The following is a 22129-nucleotide window of genomic DNA, read 5'->3' on the forward strand; positions in this document are numbered from 1 at the left end:
TCCTTGAACCAGCAGCCATGGTTCAGGAGATCTCAGTGTTGACTCACTGTAATCTGTAATCTGTGAAACCTCCTAACATGGACAACAGATCCTCTCTTACAGATCCAGAGTCCTTATAGGAGTTCCCAGGCCCCAAACTCAGAATTGGGCATTTCCCAAGTCAAATTTCAAGAGCAGAGGAAACTGCTAGATGTCCCAGAGTCTACTTCAAGGAAAGGATGGCCTTCTTCTGATAAATTCAAAATGACATTTGGAAAACTGTTTTTTTTTTTTTTAATTAAAAAAATTATTCATGAGAGACACAGAGAGAGAGGCAGAGACATAGGCAGAGGGAGAAGCAAGCTTCCCATGGGGACCCTGATGTGGGACTTGATCTCAGGACCCTGGGATCACAACCTAAGCCAAAGGCCAGATGCTCAACCACTGAGCCACCCAGGTGCCCTGAAAGGTGTTGTTTTAATCACCTGATTGAACCTGAGTTTTGCCAAGGATGGTACAGGATCTGGTAAACGTATCACTTTCTCTGGACAGAGACTTAATCTCCACTTCAGTACTTTTTAGCAGTGTGTGTCTACTCTACTGTACTGTGGGAGGGTCAAGTGAAATAATGTATAGAAAGCACTTAAGTACAGTGCCTAATTCATAGGGTACCCCAAACAATAGCTTCTGCTATCATTATGAAGAATGAAACCATATAATGGTGAGTGATTTAGGTAGAGGTTGTTTAAAGTGGGCACTAGTGACTATTGTAAACATAATACACACTCCACAAATGTTTATTTAATATAAAAGCAATCGTAATTAAGCCTAAGCTTTAAAAAGCAGGAAGCTAACAGTTTCTGTTTCCTATCCTGGGGCTAGAGGGATGGTTCCATGAAATGTGAGCCATCAGCTATATTGTACATTCACCCTGATTTTATTCGTGATGCTAATATGAAGGGAGCTCATCGCAAAAAAACATGAAAAGCTACACAGTATCTGCAACGAGCCCCATTGACCAAAAGTGCACCAATGAACATTTACTAATGAGGGTAATTAAACATGACTTGATAACCACCAAAAGCCCTGCTGTGGCAGTGAAGCAGATAAAGAAGAAACTTCGCCCTCTGAAAAGAGAGCAGACATTATACTAAAAGTGTCTGTCCAACAGTCAACAGATGCTCCTATTCAGAAAGCATCTAATGCTAGCTTCAAATATGGGACCAACTTGGGGCCCAACAACTTAACCCAGAGCACAGTATCTACATGCACTGAGAAGAGTCTACTATACACAAGACAAAAAATACAGGTGTGTTGTTGTTTTTCTTTTTGTAGGCTTCTGAGCTATTTTGTTAAAGAAATTAGCAACCTGTATCCTGGCACAGAACTAAGACAGCAAGAGATGCTAATCAATGGCCTTGAAGATAAGAACTACCCTTGGAAAGGATTGCTTTGCTTTGTTTTCTTTCTAATCAGTTAGCTCCTTAAGGAGGATACACTCTCTTGGCAGGAAAAATAGGAATGCTGGCTAAGCCAGCCTGTGGCTAGGTTTTACAGCCTTCCCAGCATAGCTGCCTTTGCCTGTCACTACAGTTCCTATCTGGCTTCACCAACTGCCTCAACTACCCTCTGCGACCTGCCCATCCTTTGAAAAAGCTGCTGATTCTTTGGGATTGTCCAGCGGAGACATCAAGCAGGCCACCGCCTGATTATGACAAGCCACGCCTGCCTTGTAAGGCACAGTCTCCATCCACATCTAGAGGTAACACACATGCTCCATAAAATACTGCCTATGTGTAATAAAAATCAACTATAACTTGTCTAAAATGTAACATGGCAGCAATCCCATTTCCTAAGCCTACTCTTGTAGAGAGATAATATCTTCCCCCCAAAACTAATAAAAATGTATAAATCATATTCTGTTGCCAAAAAGGCTTAATGCATGCTACAGAGAAATAAGTCATGGGAATGAAAGAACAGATGGAATACAGTCAGTGGTATTGTCACAGTGTCATATGCTAACAGGCGGTAGCCACACTTGTGAGCATTATAACCTAATGGATAGACTTGTTGAATCACTAGGTTGTATACCTGACACCAATGTAACATTGTGTGTCAACTATACTCAGAAAAAAAAAAAAAAAAAAGAAATAGACTTTCTAACAGAGTCACATGTGAATTATGGAAAATAGAAATAGAATGTATTTCACAAAGCTGAACTTCTCAGGAATGGACCATAATTTTAAGATTTAAAGCAGTAATATCTTGTTTAGGAAATGGGAAAGTGGAGTTTCTGGATGGCTCAGTCAGTGAAGTGTCTGCCTTCAGCTCAGGTCACAATACTGGGGTCCTGGAATTGAGCCCCACATGGGGCTCCCTGCTCCACAGAGAGCCTGCTTCTTCTTTCCCTCTGCTGCTCCCCCTAACTTGTGAGTGGTCTCTCAAATAAAAAATATATATATTTTAAAAAAAAAGAAAATGGAAAAGTATTTGGATTAAATTCACTTAAAAAGTAAGAGTATTAAATAAAAGGTTTAGTTTTTTGTTTTTTTTTTTAAGAAAATAAAAGTAAATGAGAAATTCCACCAAAAACTTTGATCCAAATCTTGGTGAATTCAGTTGGAGGATTTATACAAACAGACAGGAAGACATTGTAAAGTGATAGCAATGAAAACAAGTGGTACCAGCCCAAGAAGAGGGAGGCAGAGCAAGCAGTCCAGCACAGGGTCAGGAAGCCAGCCCATACACCCACACACACAGAGCCACCTGCCTTATGACAAGTGGACCTCTGCAGTGCAGTGGAGAAGGGCTATCTTTTTAGTAAACACTGTTGGGCATCAGGGAAGAAAACAAAAAAGAACTCTGATAAATATCTTATAGCAAATGAATAATCCATTAGAGACAGATCACAGACTTAACATGATAGGTAAAATAATAAAGCTTTGAGAAGACAACATGAAGTGTTTTGGTTTTCTTTTCTTCTTTTCTTTTCTTTTCTTTTTTTTTAGGAGGAGAATTCATTACTTCAGAGCAAAGTTTTCTTAAATGGGACATAAGTGTATTTCCTAATAGAATAAAATTGCTATACTGGGGCAGCACGGGTGGCTCAGTGGTTTGGCACCGCCTTTGGCCCAGGGCCTGATCCTGGAGACCCAGGATCGAGTCCCGTGTCGGGCTCCCTGCATGAAGCCTGCTTCTCCCCCTGCCTGTGTCTCTGCCTCTCTCTCTCTCTCTGTGTCTTTCACGAATAAATAAATAAAATCTTTAAAAAAATTGCTATATTGGGCTTCATTAAAATTAAAAAAAAACCTTTGCTCATCATAAGACACCATTAAGAGAATAAAAAAGTAAGCTATGAGATAGGAGAAGATATTGACAATATGTTTATCTGACAAATAAATGATATCCATAATATATAAGGACCTCCTACATATCAATAAGATAAGGGCAGACAACTGTAATAGAAAAGTAGACAAAAGGCTGAACAGAAACCTCACAAAGGTATCAAAATGGTAAGTAAGTCAGTAGGAACATCTTGATTAAATCATACTGAGATATATGCCACCAGAGGGGCTAAACTTTGAAGACTAGAACAAGCCAAGTGCTAGTGAGGATGTAGGGCCATTGAAACTCTCATGCCCCACTATGGTGAAGGGAGATGTCAATTGGTACAATTACTGGAAAACTAGCAGGTTGGTGTTAAAACTGCACACAGATACATTCTAGGATGGAGAAGTTCAATCCCTATGCACATACCAACAGAAATGCACCAACATACACACACAAGAATGTTCACAGCAGTTGTATTCATAATAATTCAACTGCATGAACTCAGTCCAAGTATAGTAGAATGGATGAATAAAATGTGGTTAATTCCTACAACAGAATACTTCTTAGCAACTATAAAAATGAACTACTTCTGTATATAGCACGGATGAATCTTACAGATATAAGTCTGAGTAAAGGAAGCCAGACACAAAAAGTACCTACTGTATGATATCCATTTACATAACGAAATCTAAAACCCAGTTATAAAAAAAAAAAAAACAGTTATGCTGTTCTGTGGTGATAGAAATAAAAAAATACTAGTTACTTTTGGCAGAGGGCATACTTCCTGGCAGGGGATACAAGGAAGACTCCCAGGGTGCAGGAAATGCTCTTGTTGACATGCATGGTGGTTACACTCTTAAACCTTGTAGGAAGCCTTCGGTTTCTGGTTGGGATATAGAGTCACGAGACTATTATTCACATGCTAGTATTAGCAAACAAGCCAGTTAAGTTACCAAATCACAGATTTTTGAAGCCATAATTCAGAACATAATGAGGCTACCTGAATAAATATAAAGAAGCTAATAAGCTCCAAGAGAAATAAGACCCATAGCTGCTTTGATCTCTGGAGGAGGAGAGAATGGAAGAACAAAGGAATCTGCCATTAAGAAGGTCCAGGCTTCCAGTTACAGAATGAATAAGTTATGGGAAGAAAAGGCACAGTACAGGGAATACAGTCAATGACGTAATATTGTTGTATGATGACAGATGGTTGCTACACTTGTGATAAGCATGGTGTAACATAAAGACTTGTTGAATCATTATGTTGCACACCTGAAACTAATATAACATTGTACATCAACCATACTTCAATAAAAAAGGGAACACTAAAGCCAATAAATAAAATATTTTTAGAAACTTTATCTGGACCAAAAAAAAAAAGAGGTAGAGGGGAAGGAGCATAAGGATAACTCACCCAGACTTGCAAAGAAATTTTAGTGGCTATGCATGGACAAACCTCATGGATTTGCGTCTTGAGGGAGTGTATACCCTCCATCAACTCTTTCCCACAACCCCCTATCTGCTCCTTAAGGGAGTGCACCAAAGGGCCAAAGACCTGGCATGCTAAGGAGGAAGTCTGGATTTAATAATTTCTAAAGAGTTAGTGGGAGTGTGAAGCCAGAGACAGGACACTCATTAGGATGCTATTGGAGGACAATGATGATTCTGATCTAAGTTAAGGCAGTGGCCTTGGTGATGCAATAAGCAAATTGATTTCATAAAAACACTTTAGGTAGAGACAAATCCTTGGTATAGCATACTCACACTGCATATTTTATTCTGCTATTATGAGGTAAGCCATAGAATAAATAAAAAGCCAATTATTTAATTTTGTCACAATTTTCTCTTTTTTTAAGATGTATTATCTGAGAGAGTGTGAGAGTACACACAATGGGATAGGGGCAGAGGGAGGGAGAGAGAGACAGAGAGAGTCTTAAGCAAACTCCTGCTGAGCACAAGGCCCGATGCAGGGCTTGATCTCATGATCCTGAGATCATAAGCTAAATCAAAATCAAGAGTCGGACGCCCAACTAACTGAGCCACTCAAGAGTCCCCAATTTTTTTGCAATTTTCTATAATGAGAACTGCAACTGGAAATCATGACAGAGAATCCAAGATGGACAGAGGCTTTTAATTTAGATGAACATGGCATTGCAGAACCAAGAGGCTAGCTACCAAAAGATAAAATAGGAAAATCAGTACTAAATAAAGAAATTAGACACAGAGAACAATATAGAGAAAGTTTCAGAAAAATCTTTGGACTATTGGGGAAGTTTCCAATAGGAAACAAAACATTCCTATCTAAAAGCTTACCTGGGGCAAAGGAAACTTCAGAGCTCAGTAAAAGAAGAGGATGAACATTTATAACGATGATTTTAATAAATCTTAGAGTAGTAAGTAAGTTTGACTTATTTGATCTCAAGAACCAATCTAAGTGGATAAAGTCAATAAAGGAAGTCAGTCTTTCCTAAAATAGCTACAACAATAGAATCTCATTAAACACTTTCTCAAAGAGATTGGCGGGGAGAAGGGAGAAAGATAGATCAGGTGACTCTAAGTGCCCTCTAAGTGTCAGACTCCCAGATGTTGAGAATGTTCTTGGTTCTTGCCCCTGGGGCTCCAATTCTAGCAGCGTCCAGTTATGACTTTTGGCCTTCCAGTTATTACCATTTTTACTGGAGCTTCATAGAATTGGGTTTAAATTTCTGCCTAGAAAATTATGCACAATGTCATGAAAAATAAAATACCAAAAGTAGAAGATTTATGAGATAATGTGATCAATATACGTTTGCTGATCTTGAACATAGCTCAGGAGAGTGAAAGGATAGATTAATTAAGGATTAAGCCAAACATGAATTTTAATATCCAAAGACATTTATAAGCAAGAAACCCTGGGGCATATTTATAGAGCCACTTTAATTAGTCAGTATTCGAAGCAGCTTTACACGTGAGTCAAGTTTTCAACATATTTTAATAAGCATCTCTTCTAAATGCGAGAGCTGAGGTACTATAAACCAAGCATGGAATCTGGAATCCGAAAAGGTGGACCTCAGTTCTGGCTCTGCCAGTTACAAGCTCTGAGAGCTAATCACTTAACTTGCTACAAATGGAAAATGGGAAACTAATGAGTTGCCACAAAGATTAAACACAACAATGGACGTGAATGTGCTTTGTAAAACAAAAAGTGACATAGGGGTGCCTGGGTGGTGTAGTTGGTTGGGCTCCGACTTTTAGTTTCCGCTCTGATCTGATTGTAGGGTCATGAAATTGAGCCCCACAACTTGCTCAGCTCAGAGTCTGCTTTAGATGCTTTCTCTCCTCTCTCTGCCTCTCTCCCCACTTGCAGTTGCCTGCTCTAAATAAATAAATAAATATGTTAAAACAAACAAACAAACAAAAAAGCAAAACAAACCACCCCAAAAGTGATGTACTATTTCCTCAAATGAATAGAGAAAGGGAAAAGAAAATATATTCATGAAAATTTGTTTTTATTCAAGTAAACAGCCTCATCACTAATGTCCACATATATACTTAAGACAGAGTACATCTAAATTTACTGATAATGATACAAGACCCAAGAATTCTGGCTTCTTTTTTTGACTATTGCCCCAAAGTTTGTATTTGTAAGTGGAAATAACATAATTACCAAAGTACCTAAAATACAGTCACCTGTCATGGAGACTTCTTATAGATTACGTTAGTATCTTCCAGGTAATTACAAGAGGTACTATATATCAGGATAGAGTTAGTTTAGGCTGTGATGTCAGACAGATCTGGATTCAAACCCTGTGTCTACCACTGCCTACTTTATGAGAATCCAATCATCTTTAGCTCTGTTTTCTATCAAAAGGGGAGACAATCACAGTATAATATCACAGGTTTCAAAGATTTAAGAGATAACAGCATTTATTGCACTTAGCAATATCTACAATTTTCTCTTGAGCACATTAAGGTGTCCCACATAATGAACATCTCTCATCCTTGAATATGTATGCAGCTCCTCATGTACATTGATACAGAAACTTATGTTATTTTATAGCCAGACAGGAACTTCGACACTAATGAGTTCAGGCATCACAAAAGACTCCATGGATACAAAGACGAACTAGGTATTGTCTCTAATTTCGAATACTCCTCAAAGAACTTAACACTTGTGAAGGCAGATATTTGTTGGTTCTGCCTACTTCTGTAATCTTCAGTGATAAAATAGTGTATGAGATATTGAATTTGCTTGGTAAACATTTGTAGAATGAATTATCTAGTGCTTTTCCTGTGTACATATGTGTGTGTGTGTGTATGTATAAATATATATATATATATAAACCCCATCGTAGAAACTAATTTTAGTTATATTTTAGATATCCAATGAAGAAAAACTCTGAAGAAAAATATTTTTATTAGCATCTTTATAATGGAAGCTGGGTTTAAATACTAGCTCTTTGAAACAATGTTAATGATTTTCTTACAAAATAAGTACAATGACATTTGGCACTTTGAAAAAAAAATCAAGAAATGTGCAGCACACCTAGGGAAGACTTCCCTCTAAATATTTGATAATATGATAAACAGAAAACGTGAGACCATTTCCTTACTTACTGTGTGTATTATCTGTCCTACCACTTGGATTACATGATCACAAAATTTCACCTTAAAGGTTTAAAATATAGCTCACCTGGTCTTCTTCTCCTCCACCTTCTTCATCATATTTTAAAATATTATCTCTTACATCATCTTCTGGATCAATTAAAAGTTGCTTGGCCTGGCGTTCTTTATCTCGGCGTTTCATCCATACCACAAACATCAGAACGAGGACTGAGTAGAAAAAGAAAAAAAAAAAAACCCATAGTGTCATAATTTTAAAAATATGACCTTTCCAATCACAGCTTTTAACACTAATAACATACTTATATAGGTCAAGAGCTTGTAAGGCACCTTCCAGTCTGTTAGCTCTTTCTGGCCTGCTGTGAAAAGATAGAAGACCAAGCTGGCCTGGAGCACAGGACATGGAGGCTGAAACCCTGGATTCCAGAACCTGGTGCCCTGTGGACTCACTGGCTCAATGTCCAACCTCAATTTTATCATTTACCTCTGACTTTGGCTTATTGGAGGATGGGATACTCCTAATATAATGGTCTGTAAATTCTAAGCCAACAAACATAGTAAGTCAATTGTTACTTGTTCTGTAACTGCTATCTGACTGAGGTGGGTGAGCCATCATGAGACTCTCCACATCACAACAGTATTCCTCTACCCCAAGGTAGGTGCTTGCCAGGACGACTCGAGTAGTAAATTGGAATTGGACCAGCAATAGGGTCTTGAGGATTTTTGACTCCCAAAGGCTGGTGTTTTTCTATTGCACTATTCTGCATTCCCTCTCCTATTAAAATGCATGTTTCAGGTAAGAAGCGACGGGATTCATTTGAGCATTGAAATAACATTAGGCTTTCATGCTATACACTTTTGTGCCAGGTCTGGCACCATGAATTTTCCAGAGGGTTGATGTTAAAATCAGCATCAATTCATTTTCCTGCAAAATGCTGCAGTCACTTCTTCATGCCACAATCCAACATATCTAAGTCTTTCTTGATAAGGTTGGCATATATGCCACATTTTAGTTAGAATTGAAACATATCCCTAAGTGCACATCTAGGAGCGTGCATTCTCTCTAAAACCTGAGGATATCAGTTTACATCCTGAAGCAAGAGATTTAATGACTCCTATTTGAGCACATTTTTATTATTGGCCATAAAAGTAAATATCCTCCTTTTAAAGCCAGATACATGATCTCATTTGCTATTGTTCCAGGGCTAAATCTAACAAGTGGATTATTAGTATAGCATGCAGGTTTCAAATTATAGTCAAAGTAGTCTCCACACAGGAAGTAAAAAATGCCCAGGCTTCTATAGTAATTGCTTAGAATAAAGGGACAGAATTCTAAATTACCAGAACACTTGTAAATGGAGAAAACATAAAAGAAATGGCCAACATTTTCAAGAAAGTGATTGGTGCATAGCAGGATCACACAATAAACTAAGTCCTGCTGCTATTTAACAATAAAACACAGAGCCCAGGCAATTTATCCTTTTAACCTGCATGCTTAGAAGTGGCTCCTAAAGTACTTTCCAGTGGTTAATTTCTTGCATTCCATTGAACCAAAGATGGCAAAGTATTTGAAAAAGGAGCAATTTCTTAATCTAGACTTGCTCTAAAGACAGACAATTTATTGAGCTATGCAATCATTTCTATTATCAAACGTGCTGTATGAAGTTCAGTCTCTCACTATTTTACCTAGCCCTTCAGAAACAAATACCTTGATCCCTGCATGACTAGAGTTGGCTGCTGACTGTGCTTTATATGAAGGCAAGCTAAGGAAAGCAATATACTTATTTTCCTAAATCATCAACTAAGTGCCATTACTCATACTCAAATCATAAGCTAAGCGCTCACACTTAGGACTGTCTAACATTTTCTATGAAAAGAGTCTGCTACAGCTCACCAAGCCATCAGCATCAGAAAACAGTAACGGGTCACGGGAGAGGTGCGCTGGCTGGGTTTGCTGCAAACAAAGCGCTCAGAACAGTGCTCGGGGATTTTTCTCGCTCTACAGTGGATTTGACTGTCCCATATATGTTTGGCAAGAACACGCTCAGAGATGGAAGGGAGCTGTTCGATTATGTTAAAAGGCAACAGCAAAAAGTTACTTTGCTAAACGTCCTAGGATAGAGAATTAAACTCCAAGAGTCAATGCGAATACTTACTGAGCAGGATGATGATGCACAGGAGGATGGCAATAATGGCACCTGTGCCAAGCCCTGCGCCCACAATTCTATCCACATCTGTGCAGTCCCCGTTGGAGTCGCACTGGCAAACCTTCACACGAAGGATGGAAATATTTGATTTCGGGGGATTACCCGAATCTGTGATTATGATTGGAACTTCATAAATTCCAGCTTCAAGAAATTTTATCTTCAAATTAAGCTGAGCAAAATCGCCTATACCAAAAGGGAAAAAAAATACAGTAGATAGTTAATACATCATGCGATAAAAAAACACGCAACATCTTTCTAGATACATTTATGACTTCATGGTATATATCAAGGAGGACAACTGTGCTGCATTGTGAAGATTTTTTTTTAGCTGTAAAAGCGTTTAATATCTTATTTAATTTTAAGTAGCTTTTAAAATATATTTAATGAGAAGATTATAAAGGACCTAAAATTAACTTTTCATATCAGGCTTCAAAACCTCGCAGCTGCACATATAGCCAAATAATTAACCTGTTCTTACCATTAAGCCGAGTGATGGTCCAATTTCTCTTAATAGTCACTGGAGACAAAGGAAGATCAAAAGCAAATGGTCCAGCATTTGGATCGATGTCATAATCAAGTGCTGTGATGTTAATTGAATTGGGGTCTGGAGTTTCACAAGTCTCTGCCTCTTGAGGTAACACTTGAGGGGCATTGTCATTAATATCAAGTAAATAGATCTGCAGCGTTCCTGTTCCACTCATAGGGGGGATTCCTTAAAAGGAGACAAATCAGAAACCAAAGCTGAACAATTCTTTCCCACCAGTCTCAATTATGGTGGAATTCTCAAAGCTTCTAGCCTGCTTGCCCTTATCATTGCATAACCTTGGAAAAAATCTGGTCGCCATAGCATCTGGCAGACTTTCTCCAACAAGGCCGCTTCTTGCTTCCTCTTCTAAGATGACCCTGAGCCGCTGCTGTGGGTGTTCCCACCTGAGCTCTGTGATACCTGTCCCTGCAGAGTGCGATTCTGCACCTTCCCTGCCCTTGCTGCCTATGACTCTGGGCCTTGTGCATACCCCGCTCCTCTAGCCACTGTGGGGAATACAAGAGAAGCAGAACATAGGACTCATGACCTTGTACACTCTACTCTTTTGATGGAGAACCAAGACGTATGCATGAAAGAGCGTGAGTATGCTTTTAAAGCTCAAACACAGCTATGAAACATTCAACCAGTCCACAGACAGGTAACACAGACCCACAGACTTCATCTTGGGAAGGAATTCCATGAAAAGAGAAATAGGATTTATTGATCAACCAACTACTTGCCTGACCAAGAATTAGGTTGCTCTATATACATTATTTCGTTGTAATCCTACAGACGTAGATTTAAACAGATGAGGAACCTAAGGCTCTGTTCATGGTCACAAACTCTTGTAAGTGGTGGAGTTGCTACTAACAATGGGTCTGTCTGACCCCAACCCATTCTCATTCCACCCTAAAAATGGTCTGTACTGGAATGCCTGGGTGGCTCAGTGGTTGAGCGTTTGCCTTCAGCTCAGGGCGTGATCCTGGGGTCCAGGGATCCAGTCCTGCATCAGGCTCCCCGCAGGGAGCCTGCTTCTCCCTCTGCCTATGTCTCTGCTTCTCTCTGTCTCTCTCATGAATAAATGGGTAAAATCTTTAAAAAAATCACTCTCTACTACTTTTTATGATAATTTGATCTGGTAATTTGGCCTCTGCTATATTATATATTTTTTTCATATTGTATTATTATATGCATATAATGACAGTTATTTTATTTAATGATATAATAGACATTATATAAATAGAATAGGATAGAAATATAAAAAATGTTAAAATAATAAATCTGAGAACCAGAGGTTTAAGTGACCTGCTCAATAACATGCAACTAGGAACATGCACACATATACCTGATGGGGAGGAGACAAAGAGAAATCTCTCTGGATCTGTCTGAGGAACACAGACAATTCTGAGAGCATGGAGAATAAAAGACGGGGGTGAGATGGCTGCGAACAATATTCTAAAAATGAGTATAGCACCAAGAGCTCTGTGATACTCCATAGTCTGAAGAACTTTCACACTCATTATCACATGTAATATTATTTGACTGTCATAACAACTTTAAAGAATAGGTAAGCCACAAAAACAACTTATCAATAATGAAACAAAGGCACAGAGAATATAAGAGCTTGCCCCACCGTTAAAGAGCAGAATGGGGGCTCCGCATCCAGCCCTGATTTAAAGTCAAGTGCATTTGCAAAGCATCACGGCTATACAAATGTAACCACTCACTTCTCTCTCATCTCAAACACCTTTTCAATTAGGAAAAAATACACCTTGGTGAATGACAAATCTGGTTGTAACTCACAACCAACATTCATACGTATAATTTTATAGCCCTTTAAATCTCAACCTAATGGTGCAAGATATATTGCTTTAAGTTCCACCATAGAGGAAAGCTACCACTTACACGCAGTGAGAATATAACACAGACACTAATGCTGTGCTTTGATGTGCAATGGCAGACGCTGCCCCTACTATGATTCTACTCTAAATATTTGAACAGTAGTTCTGACATTAGAAAGGATAAAAAATATTGCTTTGATCCAGTCATCATGTAAACTTATGATAGGTAGTTTTCTCACTGCTTCTTCTTAGGTAGGATTCAGAAAGGTCCACTGAAACTGTTCTTATCAAAAATGTCAACAGGCAAATCTTTTCAAACTGCTCATCTTGAGCACCACTTTGTAGCCTTCTGGTTTTATTAGATGCTAACGTTGATAGTCTAGCACTAAATGATGTTCAAATATGGTTGTGATTCAGATTTAAAACTATCAACACATAACAAATATTTATTTGAGTGTTAATATCAGGCACCATTTTAAAATCTTCTTGTGTACCAGCCACTTTGTCTTGCCCAGTACTCCATGAGTTAGGTACTGCTGCCATTTTCCCTATTTTTTTTAAAGATTTTATTTATGATAGATAGAGAAAGAGAGAGAGCGAGAAAGGCAGAGACACAGGCAGAGGGAGAAGCAGGCTTCATGCCGGGAGCCTGACGTGGGACTTGATCCCGGGACTCCAGGATCACGCCCTGGGCCAAAGGCAGGCGCCAAACCGCTGAGCCACCCAGGGATCCCATTTTCCCTATTTAAGAGAAGAAGGAAACAGGCATATTGAAAATCTCATTGCCAATCCCACAGTTAGAAAGTAGTAGAGCTGGAGTCCGGATCCAGGTGGTCAGGCACACCTTTAGACCTTGTACTCTTAAATGCATGTCATACTGAGGGCTGACAAAACAAAACAAATCCATAACTAGGTTTACAGAAGTCATTTTTGTCTTATAACTAAAAAGAACAAGGAGGAGGAGGAGGAGGAGAAGAAGAAGAAGGAGGAGGAGGAAGAGGAGGAGGAGGAAGAAAGAAAGAAAGAAAGAAAGAAAGAAAGAAAGAAAGAAAGAAGAAAGAAAGAAAGAAAGATGATGACGACAACAGCTATCTATTAATCTCAATCATTTAGAATCCTGAAGAGGCCCAGAAAAGAAAAAAAAGCTGCTAGACTCTATGTGCCCAAACTAACACACAAAAGCTTGTGTACTCACTTATCTCAGTTTATGATGAAATTAGGAGTTTCCAATCCATGGCAGACTAGAGGCAGAGAATTACTAAGAGAAAATAATGCTAGAGACAGACCAACTGATGTCAGCAAATAGACTGGTCATAGGAAATATAAAAAGATCACCTCAAAAACCAGTGTCTGGGCCACGGAGGCACAAGGCTAGACTCATCTTGCAGTAATGAGCTGTCAATGTGCAGGAGAGCAGAAGAACTATAGAGGTTTGTTGTCACAACAGGAGGCTATCATGGAGGTTGTATGGACATTGGGAACATTCATTACAGAAGACAGGGAATATGTGAGAACACCAGTGGAAATGGAAAATAGACATATGGGCCTTAGCTTAATAAAGGTCAGTTTTCTAGACAATTGAGTTTGGGAGAAAACCTCACTTCCCGATGATGCATTCGTGTTCAGGCTCTACTCTTTAATGACATACGCGGTAATACAATGACCATATTTGATTACGTACCATTGTCAGAAGCAAGGAAAGTAGCATTATATATGTTGTTTTTCACATTTGGTGATTCTCTGTCCAAAACGGCAATTGTTGTTATTTGCCCGTTCACAGGATCTATTTTTAGCCAATTGGCAGGATCAGATAATTTTGTGTATCTACAAAATGAAAGCATTAGTAAGTTTAAATTTTTGATATACTTAAAAACAAAGCATATTTTATAGGTTTAATTCTAAATGTCACCAGCTCACTAATTTGTGTTTTTTGTAGATGATGGTTGAAAATACAGAATAAACACAGAGAAGTATTTCCATGGCAGTTGTGGTGTGTTTTTGTTTTGTTTTGTTTTGGCGACAGTGGTTTAGAGAGGCACATAAAGGTTGCATATGAGCAGGCATTCAGGGAACATCAAATAGGAGTGTGAGGGGAAAGACTGGGCGTCCAGTCTCCCTGCTGTAGATTACTGACAGATACCTCTGTTTAAGTTCTTGCCTAGTTGAGTGGATAGCAATAATGTCGATAAAATAGTTCAACTATTCCTTCTCAGTAAATGGTAGCCCTAATATATAAGACTTAAGTGACATTATAAACAGAAGTTGAATCTTTTTTTTTATCATGGAACACACTCAAAACAACCAACTTATCATGGTGGAGATGAGATCATAATGAGGAGATCCCTATATACCTATTCCTACCACAACCTCCCACACTGGGCCAAACCTCAGAACTACACTCTCCAAAGAAAGTCCCACCATCCATATAAAGTATATTTGGATGCATCAGTAGGTTTACCAGCTTCAACTCCTTTTTATTCTGGATGGACGGTAAGCTTTGCAAGTTCAGATAACCAATATACAGATCGGAAAAAATATCCTATGTTTTGAAAGGAAAAAGGTTGTAGGAGTTCAATATGCCTATTAATTAGATATTTATCTATCTTGATATCAAGGTAGAGAGAAATGCATAAGATATGCAATTATGTGTTAGCAGCAGTTCTGAAAGAAGTTAAATAAAATATGAGCTAATTTAAAAAATTATCATCACCAGCAATGGATAATAGTCATATGGGGTATGCTCTGCCAACGGTCTACTCCCTCATCAGGAAGGATAAATTAGATTTTCTTGAGGTTGGAAATCTTTACAGATATATTTTATAAGTCCTATAACTACCATGCAGGTAAAAGGCAAAAATAATTAGCTCTTATATCTTGTTTTTGGCATGAGTTTTCTTTTTTTTCCTGATGTGTGGAGAAGAGATCAATGTTATTGCTTCTGAGAGTCCCCTATTTACTCGAAGTGAAAACTTTTGCAATGTTTGGTATCATAGCACTGGCTAAATTATTATGAAATATAAAAAGATAAAAGGAGGCAGAAGAAAAAGAGGCAGGGAACATTTTTTTTCTTCAAATAATACATGAGTGGGTCCATTCTTCTATTTCCTATCTAATATGCTCATTGATCTATTTACTGATAGAAAGCTTCATCAAGGAATTAAAAAGAATTCTGTAATGAGTAGTTTCAGTTCCAGTTCAAATTTCTCATTCAAATGGTAAATACATTTTGTGCACAGCATAAAACATAGAGTATATTTTTTTAAAGCTACACATGGCGTTTGATACCTAATATTTTGCTGCATATATCGATCTGGGTCCTGAGCAGTGAACGTTGTCAACATGGTCCCAGCATGAAGGCCTTCTTCTTGGCGAATGATCTTGGGATTTGGGGCAAAATAAGGGTTTTCATTCACATCAATGACTGTGACAGACACAGTTGCCGTTGACTGAGGAGGGTGCTGGATACCCTTGGCTAATGGCACTTGATTTTCAGCAGCAACCGTGAGGACAAACATCCTATTTGTTTCAAAGTCAATTGGCTGGGGAAAAAAAAAAAAGGAAACCATATGTTTTGTAGGAAATAAGTATATTTGCATTCTGCAGTTTATTCTTCTTTTCAACTCTATTTCCAAAACATTAATTTTTCATTCACTACACCATAGGTTCCTCTCAAATGTCTTGGAAGCATGCATTAGCATGGTCAATGATTGAAATATTTATCACAATTGAGCCTGTTTGTGTAAGATATTTGTGAATCTTGGGTATTTCAAAGATTTAGGTTCACAAAATAATGTATATTACTATTGCACTGATTGCATTCATTCAGCTACATCTAAAACTTGATTATTCTTAAAAACAGCATCGTTAACCAAAAATACTAAACAATCTGAGGTCAAGTGAGAACCTGAAAATGTCTAGATTATACTCTCAAACATTGGTATCAAGACCACTCCTCATGCAGGAGAACTTTGCACAAAGCTCCAACTTAAAAAATCCATTTTTTTCATAAAGCAAAAACTTAATTCTACTTAAAAGTATCATTCATAATTTGGAACACATTTTAATTACAGACATGTACACACACACTTATGAAAAATAAAAGCATTTGTAGGTGGAAGGGGCTTTTCTCTTGTTTTTGTTTTTCCCTTACAAATAGCAAACTAAAACTCTGGCTGTCTCCCAAAACAATTTTTTAAGTGTTCTACTGGTCTGTAAAAATCCCAAATCTGAGAACAACACTCTAGATAAAGGCAATGCACAAATAACCCATAATGTAAATATTAACTTCCACAGTTCCATTGGCTCCTACTGTCAAGAGAAAAGTTATCAGGAGCAAGTGATCAGACTGGACTTTCATCTCACCCTTGATTTCCCCTGATCACCCTCTAGTGGAGGTGCAGATAGACATCACTGTGCCATAAGAATTTGCAAAACAGAGCTTGGAGAGCTCTCATGCCATCATAGGTGGTGTCAGATGGATTAAGAGCGAAGCTAATGAGAAAGCCACATTGTTAGCACGAACAGCATCCAATTTTCTACCCTAGACCACTGCCTCAAAACCTTCAAACACCTACTTTTTTCTTCTCTCACTCTAAAACCACCAATTCAACTTCCCCATCTCAATTACTTTAAACAGGACAGTATAGAAGCCAGAAAGATAGAATTCTTTGACTAATTTCATTAGCTACATGAAAAGTCCATGACATAGCATTTATTTATGCTAAATGGCATGGGCAATTCTGTCCTTAAATGCATGTATTCATCCCTCAGAATGATGCTAAGACCTAGGTATTATTATTATCCTCCCTACTTTCTGCATGAGGAACCCGAGGCTCAGCGAGGTTCGGCAACTTGCCGAGTTCACACCACTACTGAAAGCAGAGCTGGGATTCGAACACAGATGGTCGGGGCCTGGGGTGTGCTTCTTGGTCACTTAGCTCTTTGTATGGAGAAATATCCAGCACACACCTCCTGGGGAAAATTCTCATTTTACTTACACAGATGTAAAATTCTAGGCAGCTGACATCCCAGAGCACCTTTCTATGCATGGCCCCATTTGGGTTCACTTAGAAATCAACCGTGCTGGGATGGGAAGCAAGGAATCAAATGTCTTCACTGGGGGCTCGAAGGAAGGTATGTTCATATTAAGGCACTTTACAATGATGATAGCTATGTATTTCTTACACGGGAAGTCAACATCCCCTTGCTTCCAGCACTCCGTGTTGCTTTTGCTTTGCTTTAGACGATTAAAGATTAGAACTAATTTCCTAAAAGCTTGAATATAGCATTTAAAAACAGGAGTATATATTCACAACGTTTTCAAACTGTAGGCCCTCCTCGTCTTTACTCATTCCATTTTACTTTTGTGATATTTTCTGGTTTGTGCTCTGAGTCAATATTCAAAAGTACCTTGAGGAGTAGCAGGTGTGGGGCATCCTTCCTAAAAGCCATCAACTGGTGATCAATACTTCAGGATGTGCTATATCAACAACACATCTCACTACACTGCCAGTTAACACTGTGGAGGACAGTCGTCTTCAGAATGTTAAAATTGTCCAGAATGATTTAAATACAATCGTATTTCAGGGACAATGTGAGAATATCTACGTTAGGCTCAATCTAGCCTCAAAGTAAACTATAAAAAAAAAACAAAAATAAAAGCAAAAGCATAAAACAAATATGACTCCTCAAAATATATAGATTTAAAGATGTTTGAAAGAAAAGAAACTCTTAAGATTCAAAAGTGAACTATGGGCTAGGGAGCATGGTTAATGCAGAGTGCCTGTTGGAGAGATCGGAGGCCCAAGTGGCACTTACTTTGACTACGGTGACTAAGCCGTCATTGCTGTTTGGGTCCGTCTGAATGGCAAACCGCCCTGTAGGGTCCCCGCCGCTGATCCTGTACGCAGCATTCCAGGCCGGCGTGTGGGGCTGATCCTTGTCAGTCACAGTTAGATTAGCTACTATGACATCTACCCTGTTTTCAGGGACTTCGCCATAGAACTACAAGAAAAACAAACCTCAGTCAGAGGAGTGACGTGGATCGGTGAAGGACAGGGTGTCTTGAGGCCCACACAGCCCTGATTTTACTGCCCCATTAAATCTTTATTACCCACATTAAATGAGGAAATCAGTAATGCAGGTAATCACAGCATTTATGTTTAACTTTAAAAATACTATAACTTTTCTTAGCAGTCAAAATTTCTCCCAAATGATGTTACAGTTTCATTAATATTAAAATTAGTGTCCATTTGTGAGTATATGAGTGATTAATGTAGAGTTGGAGAAAAAGAACTCATCTGAGGGAGAGAATTCTCCTCAAGAGATAATATTTAAAAATGCTTCACAAAGTTGCATAAATCAGTCATGTAGTATCCATTCAATTTCATGTGCCTGAAAATATTTACAAATATTTTGTTTTAACAGCACAAAGTATTTTTAGGCCATTTCTTCCCGGTAGCATATTTTAACAACTTCATCAGTGGACTTGGAGACTAGGAGGAAACAAATGACTTAGGTGCCTCATTCAAAAATGAGAAAACCTCTGAGCGAGTAGCCAGTCTATAATTAGGTTAAGCAAGTTCCACCTCTATTTAGTGCATTTATTATTCATGACAAAACTTCTCAGTGATGGACCACAGACTGAAGTTCTGTGAGTGACAGTCTGTACTTACTGTCATGGCAGTAAACTCTGGAGGATTGTCATTGACGTCTGTCACCGTGATGACAGCCGTAGCGGTGTTTGAAAGGCCGTATGTAGGATTGCCTTCCATGTCTGTAGCTTGAATTATTAATGTATACTGTTGCACTTTCTAAAAAGACAAAAAGATAATGCCTTAGATGAAACCAATTCTTCAAGAAGATACAGCAGTTGTTTTGTAAATAGCTGTTTATTACACATAGGAAGCACGGCATCTTTCATTCCGATTAACATTCTTGAAATTTCCCAAGTGAAGCTGACTTTAACTTGAGAAGCACAGGTCTGGTTCCTGTCTAGGGAGATACGACTGTATATTTTCACCTCTACTTGCGGGAAAGATCGCATTTGCACATGTGTGAAATTCACAGAGAAGCTGAAACTTCCATCTGGTCTCAACCTTCTCCTTTCACCTGAACTTCACAACACTGCGATCAAGCATTCGAGTCACTCAGTTTGTGTTTACTTTCTCATATGTTAGTTTCTACCCAGTTTAGAGAATATTAAAGACAATGAAAAATCCTGATAGAGTGTGTGTGTGTATATATATATATTTTTTCATATACATTATTTTACAGAGTATACTTTATTCTAATATATTCTCATATATGGTCTCTCCATTATAACAGGGTTGATAGAGTATTTTCTCCTACTTCCCATTAGTACATATTATTCACAACTATATAGGAGAGATATATTCTTAAATTAAGTTAAAGCCTAATTAAAGGATTTATGTTTATGTCCTCAGTCATAACTAAGGAACACAGTGGCACTTAATAGTTGCATACTCAACAGATTGCCACTTTGGCCTAACACTCATTGTGCCCACATACCTATGAGGGACATAGCTACATCTGCATGTAGACAGTTATTACCAAATAGGTACCACTGCTTTTAAATTGCAAATTGAAGTTTTTAAAAAAATTTATTTATTTGAGAGAGAAAGGGGGGGGCAGAAGGGGAGGGAGAGGAAGACGGAGAGGATCTCAAGCAGACTGAGCCAAGCATGGAGCTTGATGCAGGGGCTTGATCTCATGATCCTGAGATCACGACCTGAGCCAAAACCAAGAGTCGAATACCCAACGGACTGAGACACTTAGGCACCTCATTCAAATTGAATTTTTAAAAGGGGAGCCAAATTAAGTTGCACTGTATCTAAGAGAGTATCTTGAGACTGTCTGCAAAGTCTATAGCACTTGCTGACAAATACACTTTATATGAGGATAACCTAACCAAAATGATTTTCTAAAGTCATTTGAAATCTCTGTGGAAATTGGCACAGATAAAAAATATAGATCTTCTTTATAAATGTTAAAACATTCTGAACAACAAAACTCACTTCTTCATACAAAAATAAACTGTCACTGCAAAGTACAGTTTTCCCTGATTCTAAATATAGCTAACATTATGAATGGCCATTCTGAAGGGATTTCTGGAGCTTGGCTAGAACAGACACAAACTGTAGCTTTTGATTTAGTTGTTAGTGGGAAGGGCAAGGGAGAAGAAACGGGTAGGAGAACAAGCCAAACCCACACATTTGATTTTAAGTCTCTGTCCACCCAAATGCCAAACTCAAGCAATTATTTATCTGTCTTCCTAAAAAAGAAAGTATCACACCTATTAGAGTCTAAAAAAAAAAAAAAAAAGAAAGAAAGAAACAAAGGGAATAGTGCTATCGAGCCATTTAAATATTTCTTAACCCATAACACCTCACCATAATGCTTACGTAGGCTAAAATATTTCTCAATGATTTCCTTTCCCAATCAAGTGTCATTTCAGCTTAATGTTCTCATGGCTAGTGAGAGAATTTTTTAGGGCACTCAGTTCAGCTTCCCAGCTGAAGATCATGAAAATAAAATTTTGTTATGACTTTGAAATGCCATTTCTGTTAGCTATTTGCAGAAGCAGATGAATATTTTCAAAATAAAGGAAGAGGGTTTTTTGTTGTTATTGTTAAGAAAGATAAACTCACACAGATATTGTATGGAAATATAACTCTTTGTTAATGTCTGTTTTTTAAATTATAATGTCTACTTTAAAATTATAGAAGTATAATATATACAATTTTCCATTGAGCTGAAATCTTGGATCAGTAGCTAATATGTGAAATTTCCTACTGCTTCGAGTTAGTCTTAGAATCTTTAGGTTACAAAAGAACACTGTTATTTCTAAAATATAATGTCTCTTCAAATTAAAAAAAAACAATGCCGACCTGGTAAATAATGTAATCTCCACTTTCAAATGCTTGGTTGGTAAAATGTTCTTACATTTAGTAAGGAAGACATGCCAGTCTGTTTTAGACTACCAAACTATTTAGGGCTTCTTGCCTAATTTAGTCCCTGGGCATCTGGTTCTGAATGACTGACATTTAGATTCCATAGGAATTTGACTTCCCATCCTTAGTTGCATATCTGATCAAGAGGACTTTGCTTTAAAAAAAAAATGTTTTCTTCCTATTCTAGGTGGGTAAAATCTCAACTCTTCTGTTTGCTACCAATCCTTCCTTCCTTGTGACTCGCTACGTATCATCTTTCACCCACTTAACCCTACACCTTGAGCTTTTTGTATTTACTTTCAAATGCCTTTTGTGATCCTACACCACTGCATTTCGTATTTCCCTCATGCTAGAATGCTGGTTCTCAACTGAGGTAATTTTGCAACCCTCCCCCCCCCCCCCCCCCCCCCCCCCGCCCCGCCACCCGACTTCTGGCCATTCTGGGGACTTTTTTGGTTGTCCCAATTGGGGGTTGCTACTGACACCTAACAGATGGCCATAGAGGTCAGAGTGGCTGCTAAATCCCTATGATACACAAGACATGCCCTCACAAAAAAATTTATCCAAGGTTGTGAAACTCAGCTCCAAGATCCTTTCCTTCATCCTGAGGCTAGCAAACATATGTAACTGTAAAACCGCCTCAGAGATGACTTCAGAGAGGATTTCCTTTCC

At 38.3% G+C, this 22129-nt stretch overlaps 1 protein-coding gene across 2 annotated transcripts in view; it reads right to left on the reverse strand.

The window, feature by feature from the left end:
• The window catches only part of CDH2 (cadherin 2), a 213434-nt gene that overhangs the window by 23980 nt on the left and 167325 nt on the right, over positions 1 to 22129 (reverse strand). For both annotated transcript variants that reach the window (XM_072829115.1, XM_072829116.1), the window contains exons 8-14: positions 19160 to 19297; positions 18303 to 18488; positions 15771 to 16024; positions 14167 to 14309; positions 10597 to 10830; positions 10068 to 10301; positions 7982 to 8121 (exon numbers count right to left, since the gene is read on the reverse strand). In XM_072829115.1, the coding sequence (XP_072685216.1) occupies positions 7982 to 8121; positions 10068 to 10301; positions 10597 to 10830; positions 14167 to 14309; positions 15771 to 16024; positions 18303 to 18488; positions 19160 to 19297 (1329 nt within the window). The remainder of the gene's footprint in view (positions 1 to 7981; positions 8122 to 10067; positions 10302 to 10596; positions 10831 to 14166; positions 14310 to 15770; positions 16025 to 18302; positions 18489 to 19159; positions 19298 to 22129) is intronic.

The sequence above is a fragment of the Canis lupus genome, chromosome 6 (genome assembly GCF_048164855.1).
Source record: "Canis lupus baileyi chromosome 6, mCanLup2.hap1, whole genome shotgun sequence".
NCBI lineage: Eukaryota > Metazoa > Chordata > Mammalia > Carnivora > Canidae > Canis > Canis lupus.